The sequence below is a fragment of the Typopeltis vanoorti genome, chromosome 13 (assembly GCF_054136105.1).
Source record: "Typopeltis vanoorti isolate ZY-2024b chromosome 13, IOZ_Tvanoo_1.0, whole genome shotgun sequence".
NCBI lineage: Eukaryota > Metazoa > Arthropoda > Arachnida > Uropygi > Thelyphonidae > Typopeltis > Typopeltis vanoorti.
Window position 1 is genome coordinate 73,993,100 of NC_143561.1, and position 17,814 is coordinate 74,010,913.

The 17,814-nt window shown below is 34.9% G+C and overlaps 1 protein-coding gene across 5 annotated transcripts in view; it reads right to left on the reverse strand.

Moving 5' to 3' along the window:
• Oseg6 (intraflagellar transport protein Oseg6) overlaps positions 1–17,814 on the reverse strand; it is a 745,559-nt gene that overhangs the window by 656,372 nt on the left and 71,373 nt on the right. For all 5 annotated transcript variants that reach the window (XR_016549279.1, XM_090403102.1, XM_090403101.1 and 2 more), the window contains exon 4: positions 3,608–3,733. Coding sequence is in view for 4 of the 5 variants with exons in the window: in XM_090403102.1 (XP_090259228.1) it covers positions 3,608–3,733 (126 nt within the window). In the remaining variant the exon portion in view is untranslated. The remainder of the gene's footprint in view (positions 1–3,607; positions 3,734–17,814) is intronic.

The following is a 17,814-nucleotide window of genomic DNA, read 5'->3' on the forward strand; positions in this document are numbered from 1 at the left end:
AGTCACATCACTATTAGTCATTAAAGTACAGTTTTTACTCTGTGTTTTTTATGCATCAATGAAAGTTCAATAATTACTTCTTTTCAGTGGAATTTATCAATATAAACAAAAAAACCTAACTGATGTGAAGGAGAGGCAAGATGAAAGAGAGAAATTATAATTCAGCAGTGGAACACTTTAAATGGAACACTTGAAAGTAGTTGCTGTTTTAAGGATACTTGTGACATAAGACTGAATGATATATGCATGTAAACACAAGAAAGATATTTAATTAACCAAATATTTCGGTCTGGAAATAGCAGGCCATCCTCAGTGGTATTACAAGAACAGTTTTAAAAAAATACAAGCTAGAATACTAACAACAGATCGTTAAAAATAGAACACGCCGCATGATGTTATATCACTAAGTATGAAACGGAATATTTTGAAGTAGAGACATGATTGGAAAAAAAAAAAATGAATGAGTAATCTTGATTAGACTTTCCCAGATTTTTGATACAGATATACAGTCATTACAATTTAGGTTGGGATGATGGAGCAAGGCCTCCACGCTTTCCTTGAACAAATGTTCAAACCTATTACAGGATCTATGCAAGAGGCGAGTCCTGGACAAAAAGATGCTGTAGCAGTTTCAATCCTGTGTTGAGCCAATCCAGACTTTTCAGGTTTGTTGTGAAGAATGGAGGATTGATGTTCTTGGATTATTTTTTTTCAAGAGAATGTCCCGTCTGTGCAAAATAGGAGAGATCACAGTTGCAAGGAATTTGATAAACTCCAGGAAGAGATAAAGTTGAGCGTTTGTCTTTTGGAGAAGGAAAATGAGAAGACAATTTGTTAATAGGAGAATACGTAGCTATTAAATCATATTTCTTTAAAATTCTTGCGATAGGTTCTGAAACACCGGAGATATAAAGGAATAGGCACTTGAAGTATTGAAACTTTGTTGTTTTTTGGAGGATTATAAGAATTCACTAGACGTTGAGTACTTTTTTCAGAAAAGCCATCGAGTTTCATGTGTTGTTGGATAGTAGAAAGTTCTTTCTGTAGATAATCAGAAGTAGAACAATTAGTTTTGGCTCTTCTGATGAGGCATTTTATAATTCCTGTTTTTTTGACATGGATCATGGGCTGATTCTTTAAGAATATAACGACCTGTGAATGTTGGTTTCCTGTATACTGTAGTTGTAAGAGTATTTGAAGGTGACCGGATGAGGAGAACGTCTAAAAAAGATAACTGGTTGTTTTCTTCTATTTCCATAGTAAACTTTATATGATGATGCAAGGAATTGATACTGTTTAAAAAAGAAGGTAAAGAGTTTTTGCTGTGTGGCCAAATAGTAAAGATGTCATCTATATATCTTACCTAAAAGGATGGTTGAGGGGAAATAGATGAGAAGAGGACTTTTTCTAAATGTTCTAAATAAAAGTTGGCTAAAGCAGGAGAAAGAGGACTTCCCATGGCCATGCCTTCTACTTGGCTGTAAAATTTATTTTGACATACGAAATATCCAGAATGTATTATGAAATGGAATAGTTTTATAATGTCTTCAGGAAAGATGTCAGCAAGTAAAACTCCTCAGATTTCTTAGAAAAATTAAAAAATGTCTCATTACAACCTACAGATCTTATGGTTAGCTTTCATATAGGATCTTTATATACCAATGTACCTCTCAAGGAAACTTTAAAATTACTTACTGACATCTTTGTAGTTCCGTCTCGAATATCCTAACATTTACTGTGGCGTTTCACTGAATTTAGCCAAAGTAAGAAGTTTGAAAATAATTCCGCTTGAAGCAGTAACCGCGATTGATAATGTTATAAGTGCTTGCTAAGTGTTAAACATAGAGTGTAACTGAGTGATACCAGCAAATTTATTTAGCAAGAAATTCTGTAGTATTGATCAGCGTGAACAATCTTTGTGATTGAGATAACCGTGAATTTTGTATCTGAAGATTTAAATTAAATTTAAATCTAATTTAATATCAATGTTCTGACCTGAAGAACTAAGTTAATTGTATTATCTTATTTTCAGAGTTAAATTTATGTATTTGTCATATAACCTTGTATTAAATGTTTTGTTTTGTTGATTTCAATATTGTGTGTGCCTGATTCGTTTTCATTGCACCGTTCATAAAAGATTCGAACCTTGCGGGAGCCCTAAGTGAAAAATATTAAATTCAGCCTGTATGAATAAGGAGAGGAGATTGCTATGTTAATTGAAAATTGATTCTACTATTTTACATAGACTAATCTAAATATAGGGTGGCGCAGTATAAATATAAATTTCCATATATTTTGATTAGTAATCAATCAGCAATTAATTGATTTTATTAAGAACAACATTACAACAAGATGGTAAACCATAGAACCGAGAAGGATGTTCCAACAACAGGAAACCAATGTTCACAGGTCGTTATATTCTTAAAGAATCAGCCCATCATCCATGTCAAAAAAAAATAGGAATTATAAAATGCATCAGAAGAGCCAAAACTAATTGTTCTACTTCTGATTATCTACAGAAAGAACTTTCTACTATCCAACAACACATGAAACTCGATGGCTTTTCTGAAAAAAGTACTCAACGTCTAGTGAATTCTTATAATCCTCCAAAAAACAACAAAGTTTCAATACTTCAAGTGCCTATTCCTTATATCTCCGGTATTTCAGAACCTATCGCAAGAATTTTAAAGAAATACGATTTAATAACTACATATTCTCCTATTAACAAATTGTCTTCTCATTTTCCTTCCCCTAAAGACAAACACTCAACTTCATCTCTTCCTGGAGTTTATCAAATTCCTTGCAACTGTGATCTCTCCTATTTTGGACAGACTGGACATTCTCTTGAAAAAAAAGAATCCAAGAACATCAATCCTCCATTCTTCACAACAAACCTGAAAAGTCTGGATTGGCTCAACACAGGATTGAAACTGACCATTGCATCTTTTGGATCAGGATTCGCCTCTTGCATAGATTCCCGTTATAGGTTTGAACGTTTGTTCAAGTTAAGCGTGGAGGCCTTGCTCCATCATCCCAACCTAAATCGTAATGACTGTATATCTATATCAAAAATCTGGGAAAGTCTAATCAAGATTACTCATTATTTTATTTTTTATTATATAAAAAAAATTTTTTTTTTCAATCATGTCTCTACTTCAAAATATTCCGTTTCATACTTAGTGATATCACATCACACGGCGTGTTCTATTTTTAACAATCTATTGTTAGTATTCTAGCTTATATTTTTTTAAAACTGTTCTTGTAATACCACTGAGGATGGTCTGCTATTTCCAGACCGAAATATTTGGTTAATTAAATATCTTTCTTGTGTTTACGTCCATATATCATTCACACTTGAATGTGTGTGTGTGTGTGGTGTGTGTGTGTGTGTGTGTGTGTGTGTGTGTGTGTGTGTGTGTGTGTGTGTGTGTGTGTGTGTGTGCGCGCGCGTGCATGCGTGCACGCATGCTACATAAAATTCCTGTTTAGAATTTATTATAATAAATAAAACACATTAATGTCACAAAATTGATACAATTAAGAAAATTATATAATATTGATATGTCTAATCAGCATGTCAAAATATGATTATGAACTTTTTTCCAACCTAACTCCAGTGTCAACTTGTGTAATTCTATGTGTATTAGCATCCCAGAGAATTAAAACAGGTGAACGGTCACTGATGATCCCTAAGATATCTCCATCATTATCCCATGCCAATCCTGAGCACATTCTAATAATAACAAAAAGATAAAAAAAAAAATTATTTGTTGTTCAGTTATGCATTTTTATATATATATTTGCACTCATTTATATATATATTATATATATATATATATGTAGAAAGTATTTTACCTTGGGTATAATGAATGTTAAAGCTTGGTATCTTTAACACACACACACACATATATATATATATATATATATATATATATATATATATATATATATATATATATATATATATATATATATATATATATATATATATCATCATCATCATCATCGTCATCATCATTAAATTCCTGCCATGTACTCTTAAGGGGTGTACAGGATATGATAGTGCTATATGAGAAATTTACTTCATTACTAACTTCCTATCTACAATTTTCCTCCAAATCAGTCTGTTACTTGTCAAGACTCCAACATTATCAGATCTTATATTTCTATCGTCTAAGGCACTTTGTACCGTATCAATCCACCTATATCTTGGTCTTCCTCTGAGTCGTTTTGCTGCCAACCTGGCAGAGAACACTTGTTTTGCTAATCTTTCGTCGCCCATTCTGTTTAAGAGACCATACCACCTGAGATTAGCTCTGCTAACGCATTCCTGGATGTTGACAATGTCAAGTTCTTTCCTAATATCCTCGTTTTTAATATCATATTGCCATTGATGCCATCTATTCACGCCTATAATCTTTCTCAGGACTCTCACATCTGCGGTCTCTAGTCTTAGATTAAGTGTTTTACTTCTGACCAAGCTCTCAGATCCACAAGTTAAAATTGGTTTGAACACTTCTTGTATACAGCTAATTTAGTGTTCCGACTAATTTCTCTCTTATTCCATAAGAATTTATTCAATTGACTTCCCACCATACCAGCTTTTGCTGATTCTGTTGTCTATTTCTATATTTAATTTACCATCTTCAGTAAAAATCGTGCCTAAGTAAGCTGAAATGTTTTACTTGTTCCACAGGTTCTCCATTCACAACACAGTTGATATTTTCAATGATTCTGCCTATTTTCATTGTCTTTGTCTTTTTAATGCTGACCTTCATACCATATCTACTACAACAGCTATTCAATTTAGTCAGAGAATCTTGCAGACTTGTAGCGGATTTATTTAGAAGTATAACATCATCCACATAGAGCAAAGAGCTGACATTAACATCTCCAATTTTGATATCATGTTTAATACCACTTTCCTTCATAATGTGATCCATATAGATAATGAATAACAGAGGGGATAATGTACATCCTTGTCTCACACCAGATTTAACATTAAACCATCTTCCTGTACTGCCTTCAATTCTAACTGCTGACTTACAACTCAAATAAAGACTAAGTATTGCTTGATATAATTCCACATTGACACCATATAACTGTAGCGTATTGAATAGCTTCTCTCTTGGCACCTTGTCATATGCTTTTTCCAAATCGACAAAACTTAAATACAGATCTTTGTTATACTCCAATGCTTTCTCGACTATTTGCCAAAAAGTGAAAATCTGATCCTGACAGCCACTATTTGGCCTGAATCCAGTTTGTTCTTCACCAAGCTTTTCTTCCACAATTCTTCTCAACCGTTTCTCAAGTATACTTGCATAGATCTTGCCAGGAACACTCAGTAGGGAAATACCTCTGTAATTCTCACATTCAGCTTTATTTCTCTTTTTATATATGAGTACTATGAGGGCTCTTCTCCAATCATCGGGAATTCGTTCCTCTGTCCAGGCTTTCTGAACTATGCAGTGCAGCCACCGTAAGATTCTTATACCACCATACTTCAGCATTTCTTGTTGAATATCATCTACTCCTGCTGCCTTTCCACATTTCATAATGAATTTATGATATCCAGATCCATACTTGAAGTAGAAAAAGCCTTTGATGGCTTTTTCTACTTCAAGTATGGATATGTATTCCTGACTGCATGCCTGGTCAGTGTTTTTTATCACTGTGCTGTCATCACTGCTTGTTTCATTTAGCAGTTTTTCAGTGTAATTACTCCATACTTCAAGGATATATTTTTCTCCCATTTTCATGTCACCTGTATCATCTCTAACTGCTTTTACAGCACTCTTTCCCCCATTCCTACACTTCTTCTACAACCTCCAGAATATTTTGCCACTTTTTGATATTTATTTTCTATATTCTTGCCAAAGTCCTCCCATGACTTTTGTTTAGCTAGTTTTACACAGTGTTTAGCATTCTTGCATTTGTCTCTGTATTCACTAAGAGCACAAGCTGACTTATTTGACAGGAACTTTTGATATGCTTTCTTCTTTTCCTTCACTGCCTCTTTAACTTCCTATGTCCACCAGGGAGTTCTGATTTTTTTTATTCTTGCAGACAACCTCACCACATGCCTCTCTGGCAGAATCAATCAATGTTTTCTTCAGAGTTTGCCACTGAATCTCCAAGGTTTGATTCCTGTTCTCAAACGCTTTCATTTTTTCTTCAATAATCTTTGTGTATTTTAGTCTACAGTTCACATCTCAGAGCTGCTCAACTTTTATAAGCTTTAAAACTTTCTTACATGTTATTCTTTTCAATATGAAATTCAATTTTATCCTGCTCAAGACTAAATAGTGATCACTTCCAATTTCAAATCCTCTGTACACTCTGGTGTCCTGCACAAGGGAGAAAACATCACTATCAACAATAACATAGTCAATGTGACTTTTCTTATTCCTTGCCTCTTCTCTCCATGTGAATTTGTGCACATTTTTATGTTGGAATATGGTGTTAGTAATAACCAGTCCATGTCCTGAGCAGAAATCCAACAGATATTTGCCATTATAATTAGCTTTGCTCTTTTCTCCAAATTTTCCCAAAATATTTTTGTATCTCTCACAATCATTTCCTACTCTGCTATGTAGATCCCCAACAAGGACCAACTTTTCCTTTTTCATTGTGTCAGTTGCTTTTTCTAAAGCCTCAAAAAATTCCTCCACTTCTACCTTAGTAGAACCTTCTGTGAGACCATAGGCACAAATAAGTCTCATTGTCCAGTTCCCCATTCTCATATTTGCCCACATTACTCTACTTGAGACTGACTGCCATTCAAGAAGATTAGCCTCGTATTTTGTGTTGAATACTATGGCTACTCCTTCTTTTCCTTGATTGTCATTGCCTGAATATAACATTTTGTATTTATTGCTCAGAAAGATCTCACCGGTTTTTGTCTTTTTTGTTTCAGTCACCCCTATTATGTCGATCTGGTACTTATCTAATTCCTCAGCTAGCTCCATTTCTTTGCCATTCAGGCTTCTTATGTTGATAGTACTGATCTTTAACTCTGGTGATGTTGAGTTGGGGTTTGTTTTCAGATTTGTTCCAGTAGCTGACTTTTCGCTGTTTGCCCTGGTTCCCTGGCGAAAACAACGGGGGCCTTGTTTAACCGGGCGACGCCCCAGCCGGCATGAAATTTTGTCATGTCATACTGTCATTTTTTTATTTTGGTTTAACCAATAAGAATACAATTTGGTCGGCTAAATCCCAAATTGCCAGCCCATCCTCGTTCGTTCAGTATCCAAGTAGATACCCAACAGGGTGCACCACGAGAAGGTGAGGATTGGACATTAGGTCAGAAGCCCTGGTCGGTTCTCCGCATTCCTTTAAAGGCTATGTGGAGGTCTCCTCTCAGTTATACAGCTTTGACCCTTAAGCACCCCATATATATATATATATATGTGTTAAAAATACCAAGCAATTTTAAACCTGGTTTTACTCCATTTCCCAAGTAAGCAAACAGCCAAGCAAGTCAAGTTTGCGCCTGCAAGTGATGCAAGTCTAGCTGATCCTACAGGTAGGATCAGCTAGACTTGCATCACTTGCAGGCGCAAACTTGACTTGCTTGGCTGTTTGCTTACTTGGGAAATGGAGTAAAACCAGGTTTAAAATTGCTTGGTATTTTTAACATTTATTATACCCAAGGTAAAATACTTTCTACATATATATATATATATCAAAACAAAATTGCAAAAACTTATTAAATCAAGTCTCTCATTCCAACACATCTTAATATATAAAACAAACTCATGCAAACACTCAACTCTCGAATATAAAGCACTATATATCAAATGTAATTTTAATTTTAGAAATTACAATCTTATCAAAGTTTTAACACTGACACAATACATTAATATCACAATACTCTAATGTTCAGTTAATGTTGCAGAGTAATCAAAAAAAGCAATCTGTTTAATATCAGGAAAAGATATTATTAATTATAGATAATGTCAAATCAAGCTGAAGGAATTTGTGACATTTTAGAATAAGGAAGTATAATATAAGGAAGAATATGGAATAAGGGAGTATTGTATTATTTCCATTAGCAACCGTCCCCCCCACACACACAAAAAAAAAAAAAAAAAAAAAAAACATTATATTTCAGGAATTCTATAAATTCTCAAATTAAAATTTTACTTCTATAAACAGTCCATATTAAAATTTTACATTAATTTTTTTTTCCCTATAGCTAATAAGTTTGTAACTGCTTCAAGTGTGACTATCATGAAATCTTTTTTTTTTTTATTCAAAATAAAATAAAAAATAGTAAATCTTGTTGCATTTTGCCATTATTTCAATTATGTCTTCTCCTTGAGTAATTACTTAATTCATGAAAAGTGTTAAATTTGATTGTAGAGTTCAAAATGCGTTTCAGTTAAAGACGTAACTATTCTTCCTCTGGTTGGTTACAGTCATCATGCGGTACTCACTTGGAAAGTGACTAAGTTTATGAATGTTCCATTCAGAAAAAGTTACATGCTGAACTACAAAGCTGGAAATTATGACCAACTCAGCAGAATGGTATCGATTGCTGGATGAGAAGAATATCGACAGTGAAAGGGAATCATTTAAAAAACACTTAAATTATGCAATATCAGAATGTGCCCAACAGTTTGAAAAATAAATAGTGTAAAAGTCAAATGGATGTGTAAAATTCTTAAGCAAGAGATTTGTAAGAAAAGGATAATGTGGAAGGAATACCGTAGACATAAGGATGATGTCTGTTATGAAAATTATAAGCAGCAGGCTAGAAGAGTCACAACTGTTGTACAGAAAGCTAAGTCTGAGTATGAAAAGAAACTCTGTGTGCTAAACACAACCCACAAGAATTTTATCGATATGATGCAAGTAAAAGAAAAACGAATATCAAAAAATAACTCTTCTAAATGAGTGAGGGGTGATAGATGCAGAAGAGGTTGTTCAACTAATGAGTGCCCATTTTGATAAAAGCTATCAACCTGGTGTTTGCAACATTCAACTCAGTGCTACCTATTCACTGAATAAAGAAACACAGGTGTATGAGGCCGAGGTATTAGAGCTATTGCACAAACTGAATAAGAATTCAGCAATATGGATTGATGGGATATCAGCACGTGTGCTAAAAGAGTGTTCAGCTGAACTAGCTATTCCTTTGACCAGGCTGTTTAATATGAGTCTCAGAACAGAGAAGATTCTGCAGGAATAGAATGAATGTATGGTAGTTCCATTGAACAAGGGTGGTGCAAAAACCAGTGTTTTCCAACTAATGACCAATTAATATCTCAGGGCTGGTGGTGAGGATTTTCGAAAAATTGGTTAAGGCTTGCATTCAGAAATGGGTTGACATTGAGTCTCTACTTTGCAATTAGCAACATGGGTTTACTAAGGAAGGGTCCTGTTTTAGCAGCTTGCTCACATTCTATAATAATGTAACAAGTGAACTAGACAAAGGGAATGGATACACCATGATACTTTTGGATTTTGCTAAGGCTTTTGACAGAATGTAGCATGGAAGAATGTTACATACACTGGAGAATATGGCTTTGGATTATAAAATATTAGTGCGGATAAGAGGATGGCTGACTGACAGATAGCAAAAAAGTGGTATACAGTTGATGCACGTCTGAAAAATTTAATGTAACCAGTAGTGTACCACAAGGATCAGTCCTTGGTCCATTGTTACTGAATCTGTACATTAATGACATACATCTATTTACTTATGATGCAAAGATAGGTAAGGTAATTAGGAATGCTGTTGATATGCAGTACTTGCAGAATGATTTGAACAGGCTGGAATTGTGGACATGAGAAAATGGATGTCAATGTCAGTAAATGTAAAGTCATACAGTTTAGCATGATTAGATATCCAATGCCATATTATATTGGTGGGATTATGCTAGAAGAAACTGACCAGGTTAGGGATCTTGGAGTGTTTGTAGACAGAAAGTTGAAGTTCAGGGGCCATATAACTAAAGATTGCAAATACAACTGAAGAATTAATTGCAATACTGAAACGGACTTTGACATGTAAAGATAAGAATGTCATTTTGCCTCTTTACAAGGCCTTGATAAGAACTCACTTGAAATATGACAAATCAGGTCTCCTGGTTTGCATTGATTCTGATAAAGTTGTATAGTATAAAGAAGAGTGTTAAAAATGATATCAGGATTGTGGAATACAGATTATGAAGACAGATTGAGAATCCGTAGGCTACAAACACTAGCAAACAGAAGAAAGAGGGGTAATATGATTGAGACTCACAAACTTCTTCATACAGGATTTCAGTTGATGGAATTTTTCATTTTATGGAGGGTGGGAAAAGGATCAGAGGGCAAGCTTGGAAACTGAAAATGAATGCCAATAAGAAGGGGTGAAGGCTAGATTTTTCTCTGATAGAGCAGTGCATGATTGGAATGGACTACCATTGGATGTTGTGTGTGCAAGCAGTGTGAATGAATTCAAGAACAAGTATGATAGCTGGTGCGTATAGCATGTGGCCTCCATCGATGAATGCCTAACTCCCTGGAGGTTTCTCTTAATAATAATAATATTATTACTTAAATATAAAGAGCCAATAGGCTTCATTTCGGTGATATAAACATTATTTAAATTAAGGGGATATTAAATCCCACATTGTTTTAAAACCGAATAAGAAACTCAAAGATTGGAATCAGAGAGTTTCATGCCGAATATAGTATACTATAAAAGTATCGCTGATGAAGCCTCAAAAAAGGCTGAAACCAGTCTGGGTAGTGACCTCCTGCCATAATGTAATAACAGCATACATTTCCTAGGAAATGTGTTTTTACATTATGGAAAATACCAAGAATGGCGATCAGAACTTTACCACCTTTGCTGCGAGTTGCCCGGTATTGTACTACGTACTAGGACTGCTTGCATTAGCTCACGCTAGTAATCGCCGATACTTTTATAGTATACTATATTCGGCATGAAACTCTCCAATTCCAATCTTTGAGTTTCCTATTCGGTTTTAAAACAATGTGGGATTTAATATCCCCTTAATTTAAATAAATAATATTATTATTTTTGATATAGCATACTCTTTTCTGTTTAGTGCAAGGGATGTCTTTAGGATCAAGCTTTTTTTTTCTCTTATCAGTCTCACCATAAGGGGCTGCAAAACCTACAGTATTAGTACCATGTTAACAAAAAAGTTTTTTTTAAAACTATTTTAAAGCTCTAATTATTGTGAACATTTCATAAGAAAGCTTCTTCCAGGGAATATCAGCAGATATATGAATGAAAGTGGAGGAGAAAAGGCAGGTTCATTTGGTTAGCAGCTGTACTGATTGTAAATGGATGCTGTGCATCTGCAACTCATGTTATTATAAGATTAGCAGAAAGTAAAGAAATGATGGCAGTGAAACAATGTCACTAATAATACCTTCAGAGAAGATATAAGGTAAACCATATGACAGATAACAGTTGGAGTGATCCCCAAAAACCGATCAAAATTAACCAAATTGTTCTCTTGTGGACAGCATCAAGAAATTCACAAGAGTGTAGCTTGATTAATTTTGATTCCTATTCCTGACTAACTTCTTTATATGTTAGTGTTCTTTTCAATATTGTAGTTTTCTGAATTTAATTCCTGTCTACCATCACTACCAGATCTCTGGTATCACTGCAGCAAATTATCATTAATATATACCCTGCTTGCAATGTCCTCAATCCAAAATGCATAACCATACTCAGCAACAATGAACTGATGCTGAGTTTATTTAGATCAGCTTCCAAGGATTCTTTATCAGATACATCATGCATTACTCTCCCCAACTTTTTATCATCAGCAAATAATTGTATATTACTATTCAAACCAACTCCAATATCATAAACATGAAGTTAAATGACAATGAATCAAGTAAATTATAATAAACAAGAAATTTTATTTGTTTTAATCCTTTACCCAATGTAAGGAAACAAATTTTATGTGTGAAATGTCTTCATGACCAGACCACTTATACAGAGGCCGTTAACGTCACATCATTTGCCTTAGTAACTGAAGTTAGCAGCCTATACAACACATCATTTATTAGCTGAAGTTAACCTCTATACAAGTAATATTATGATGCACTTCATGAACAAACTTTGATTGCTTACACTTAGGTATAGGATTAAAACAAGAATACAATTTCTTTTATATTATGATTTACTTGATAACCAACAATGGACTAAGCAAAGAACCTTATGCTGCCCCACTGGTAACCCTCTTTCTCTTAGACATGATACTTCTACACATGACTCGCTAATAACTATTATTCAGACTCCCGTCTGTGTCCCAAGCTTATTCTATATACCTATCCCTTTAAGTTTGTATAACAATCCCCCCCCACACACACACACTCAAGTGTGGAACCTGTCTAAAGCCTTGGAAAAATTCAAATGTATTGTAGTACATGTCTTCTCATTAAGGATTAGGCATTTGCTTGATTTAAATTTACTTGTCTTTGCATCTTGCAATTGGTCTTCCTCTCTCTCTCTCATTTTCCTTTTGGTTTATATTTACCACTTTTGGTAACCAGTAAACTTTTTCATTTAAACCATCATACCTCTTCTGATGACTTCATTTTTTATAATCTAATTTTGTGCATCTTTAAGTGTTGTTAAACATTGCATTTCTGTGATCTATTTTACTTTAATCTTTCTTTTTAAGAGTCTATATTTCACTGTGAATCAGAAAACAGAATGGAAGTGGCTATTACTTTAAAATATCAAAGCCCCATTTCATGAATTTTTTTTTTTTTATTCACATTTTATTCACATAGGAGTGATGATAGCTTTCTCCACCTTTGCCACGAGTTGCACCACCTTAGCTCAGTCCTGAAGATACTTTCAGGCGTAAACTTTGTTTGCTCACACTTGGATAAAGGATTAAATTAAACTCATTATAGTCTAACCAAGTGAAAATCTTTCTTTGAATCCGGAGTAATTTAATAATAAGGTTGTACACCTTTCGGCAACTCCTATAGGTGGGGATGACCTCTCATTGCTTCTGCCTTCGTGTCTCCCACTGACGAGACCTCAATAAAGGTCGAAACCGGTATAGGTGGTGGCCCTTGCCTTAATGCATAGCATTGTGCGTGTCCACAGGGAGATGTGCTTTGCATTATGGGGGATACTGAGATAGGAGTGATGATAGCTTTCTCCACCTTTGCCATGAGTTGCACCACCTTAGCTCAGTCCTGAAGATACTTTCAGGTGCAAACTTTGTTTGCTCACACTTGAATAAAGGATTAAACTAAACTTATTATTTTATTCACATCCTTTTGATTATTCCACAGATTTTCCAGAAATTTTTCATCTATATCTTTGGCTTTTAGATATGTTCTTATGCAATTTAAATAATTAAACTGTGACCTGTTCTATTATTTCATCATTGATGACTTTTTTGATCAAATTAATCTTTGTCTTTAAATGACACAATTTTTTTCTTTGTGAAATCCTTAGATAGTATTGTTGGTTTATTTTATTTAAATTAAAGTGATTTTTGGATCTCATCTTCATTATCTTCTAATACAATCTGATCATCTACCTGTAGCACTTTGATAACCACCATACTTGCCTTGATGTGTGCATATGTCTATAATTACATGGATACAAAGTGTCCATTGAAGTTAATATAATCTTTGGATATTGAAATAATATGGATATGAAGCATATGTTTTTCATATATTTTATCGCTGTGATAGTTTGGGTGGTTAACATTGTATTATTGTGGTATTAAAAAAACAAGCAAATTGCTTGTATCAGAAGATTTTATTGTAAATGAAGTGTTACATCTTCCTCCAGTTGGAAAAGTGATCATGAAATGATTACTTGAGTGGTGGGCCAGCAATAGCAGACTTTTGTGAGGAAGGGCTATGTGGAACTATAAGGTGGGAGGTGGCTGGTAGCAATAGCACGGAATGAGGAATTGGATGGAAAGGAAATCAATGCTGCTTGGTCTCTACTCAGGAAATATCTGGCAGAGGCAATAACTAAGTGTATTCCAAAGTTTAGGAGATTAAATAAGGAAGGTGCAAAATGGATGACTATAGAGGTGAAGCATGTAATCTTGAAGAAAAAGGCACTGTGGAGGCAACACAAGATGACTGGCAATAATCAGTTACATGAAGAGTACAAAGAGCAAGCAAAGAAGGTGACTCACTTAGTAAAGGTAGCAAAAGTGCAGTATAAGCAGAAGTTAGTAATGATGCTAAAAAAAATAAACAAATAAAGAAATCCTAGGGAGGTTTTTTTTTTAATTTTGTGACCAGTAAAAGGAAGAATGACTATGAGAGAATGATGTTGGTCAGTGATAATGGGAGAATGATAAACACTGAGGAGGATATAGCACAGGTGTTAAATGAGCAGTCTGTTAAAATATTCCATACTTGCGATTATAACATAATTCAGAACTTGAGAGCAGTGAGAATGAGGAAGGAACCAATGATGATGAGTGAGTAGGAGGTATATAAGGAATTGAGTAAACTTGATGTCAAGAAGGCAATAGGACTTCATAGTATCACTGCCGGAGTTAACAAGAGCTTAAAAAATAGACTGTTAACAAGAGTCTTAGATTAGTCCAGGTTCCAAAGGAGTGAAAAGATGGCAAAATTGTTCTAACTCATAAAGGGAGTGATAAGACTAAGGCTTTGCATTATAGGCCAATCAGCTGTTTGGAGTTGTGGTCAAGGAGTTGGAGAAACTAATGAGGACAAGGATTCAGAACTGGGTGGATGGCAGTAGAATTCTCTTTAATGAACAATATGAGTTTGCTAAAGGAAGATCGTATTTTAGCAATCTGCTAACTTATTATAACAAGGTGACGAATACATTGGAGAAGGAAGATGCATATACAAAAGTATATTTATGTTTTTCAAAGGTTTTCGATAGACTGCCACATGACAAACTAGTAGTTAAATTGGAACAGATGGGGTTGGATAGTAGATTAGTGGGTTGGATTGGAGATTGGCTGCCTGAGAGGTATCATCAGGTTGTGTGTAGGGAGTGATAGAAGAGAAAGTCACTAGTGGCATGCCCCAGGAGTCTGTTTTGGAGCCATTGTGGTTTAATTTGTATGTAAATGACATTTCAAATGTCATTTGTATGTAAATGACATTGGAAAGAGCTTATGGTGATATACAGTTGTTTGCAGATGATGCAAAATTTATTATTATTATTATTATTATTATTATTTTGACACCTCCAGGGCGTCCAAGACTCATCGAGGGAGAGTGTGCCGACAGCATCGAACGATTGGCCCCCTTCCAACTACTAAACAATTTAGGAGAGTTATGAGAAGTAGGGCAGATGTTGTAGCTTTGCAAGAAGACCTAAATAGATAGTCTGAATGGGCCAGTATATAGTAACATCAGTTACTATATACTGGCCCATTCAGACATTTAGATTTTAAAATTTGGGAAACAAAGATGGGATGCAGAGTATAGGATTGGTGGGATATTTTAGAGGAGGTGAAGGAAATGAAAGATCTGGCAATAGTGGATAGGGACTTGAAATTTCATGGACATTTTGCTCAAAATTGTGAGGACAACACAGCAGATTATGGGAACAATGCGGAGAATACTGATGTGTAGAAGTAAGGATGTTTTGATTACTGTGCACAGATTTTGTTGCCAGCTTTTCAAATGATGAGATATTGGAGAGGATTCAGAGATGATTGACTAAGTTGGTTTCTGGAATGTGGAATATGATGACAGATTGAGAGAATGTAAATTACAGAGTCTAGTAGGTAGAAAGAGGGGAAACATGATCAAGACATATAAGTTGGTAAGGGGTAATTACCAGATTAGCATGGATGATTTTCATAGAATATCTGGAGACACAAGGAAAATGAGAGGCCATCCTTGGAAGCTGTATAAGGTGGGTGTGGGAAAGGGGGTGAGAAGTATATTTTTTTTGAATGGAGAGCGGTGGGTGATTGGAATGCACTGCCTGAGAGTGTTGGTAGTGCAGGGACAGTGAATGCATTTAAGTCAAGGTATGAAGAGCTGTGCATGTGAGAGTAGGACCTTGCACGATGAGTTGCTTGACTTCGTGGAAGTCTGCTGATAATAATAATAATAAATCCACCACCTTTAACAAAGTCATGTTGCTATTCTCTAAACAGGATCAAGGGCTAATTACTCACCTCTAGTTCTAATTAGCCTCTCCAAACCTTAATGGCTATTCCAGACTCAGTCAATAGTCCATAACTGGTTACGTCAATCTTAGCTCCTTAGATACTTGTATAATTCCATTATACAAGTATCCTTGTATAATGGAATTATCTTACCCTCCTGCAACACATTAACTGAAATGGTGCTCATGTTGAGGCTCAAGTTGAATAACTAAGAAGTACCATTAATACCCTTACACATTCCATTTCATACTCATGTCAATATCCTACCTAAACCTGCTACAGTGTTCAAAGTATTTAAATCTAGAATAATTAAAGCTGTTCTTGCAACAACTTTCACTTCCACCTCAGAATCCTGATAGTTAAGAAGTCTTCTAAAGTGATCACTTAACAAATGAGATATTTCTAAAGCATCCAGATATCCTATCATCCACATTCACTAAAGTTATTCTTCCATAATCGATTTTCCTTTTTTTTTTAGTCCCACCCACAGAAGGTTGTAAACCTAAGTGCATTAGTATCCAGGGGTAATTTTTTTTTATGTATTTTTAAATAATATGGCAGCTGCTTTAGAGACCAAACATGGAACCTTTTTCAAGCCACATCAAATGCTTCCAATAAGTAGACTGGGAAGTGGCCTCACAATGGATAATGAGATTCATCTCCCAACAAAAGACATCCACAGTGCATGCCCATAGTGGGATTCAAATCAGCAAGTTATGGGTTGGAAAAGCAGAGAAGCTATCTACTTAGCTAAGCATGCTGGCAAATTTGCCACAAAGCAAAAATATTCTCTTAAATTTCCCTTTGGTTGTTCAGCTAACTTTTGTTTATAGCCCAAATTCTGCATTCCTCACTTCGGCCGTTACTATCAAAGCTGTTTTTTATATATTTCTCCTGGGCCTGACCATCTCCTTTCTCCCAGTACTGGGTCTATAATATGTTGTTTTTATGTGGCTATTGCTTAAAGTCTTATTCATATTTAAGTCTAAGTGATTTATTCTGCTAACTCCAGGGGGTTTGGTCAAATAAAGCTTGCAGCAAGGGAAGTCTGATGCTGATTCCTTTACCATGCAGTTTCCTTTAACTTTACCAAAAGGCATTAATTCAAGCTATCTTCTCAAAGTTTATCACAATCATTTACTTGACAGTATACTCTTTTTAATTCAAAGCATTCATATAATTTGCCACATCTCAAGTTAAATTGCATAATCTTTCTCTCTTTCTCTAAATGGATGCAAATCCAGTACCTAAGTTATATACAGATTCTCAGATACTATTATTAGATCTAATATTCTTGCACCATAGTTCCATCCATTATTTGTCACTTGAGGTGGCTATTCCTCAGGAAGCATGCAAGAATAAAGAAAGAGAAAGAGTACTATAAGTTAGTATTCTCTTTCTTTATCTTGCATGCTCTATCCTCCCAGAGTCTATATTCCCATAGTTGAAATCAGCCATGACAACAGTTTTACTTGTGCCCATAAAGTGTATTTGTCTATACAGTGTTGACAGCCTTTTTCATATGATTCTCACCTGTAGCAGCATCTGAATATATATTTTGTCCTGTTGAATTCTACCTTACATCAGAATCATTACCTTTATTACTCATACTACCACAATTCTGGATATCTCTTCTGGATGGATCTAATTGATGCAGTGGATAACGAGGAGGAGAGACTGA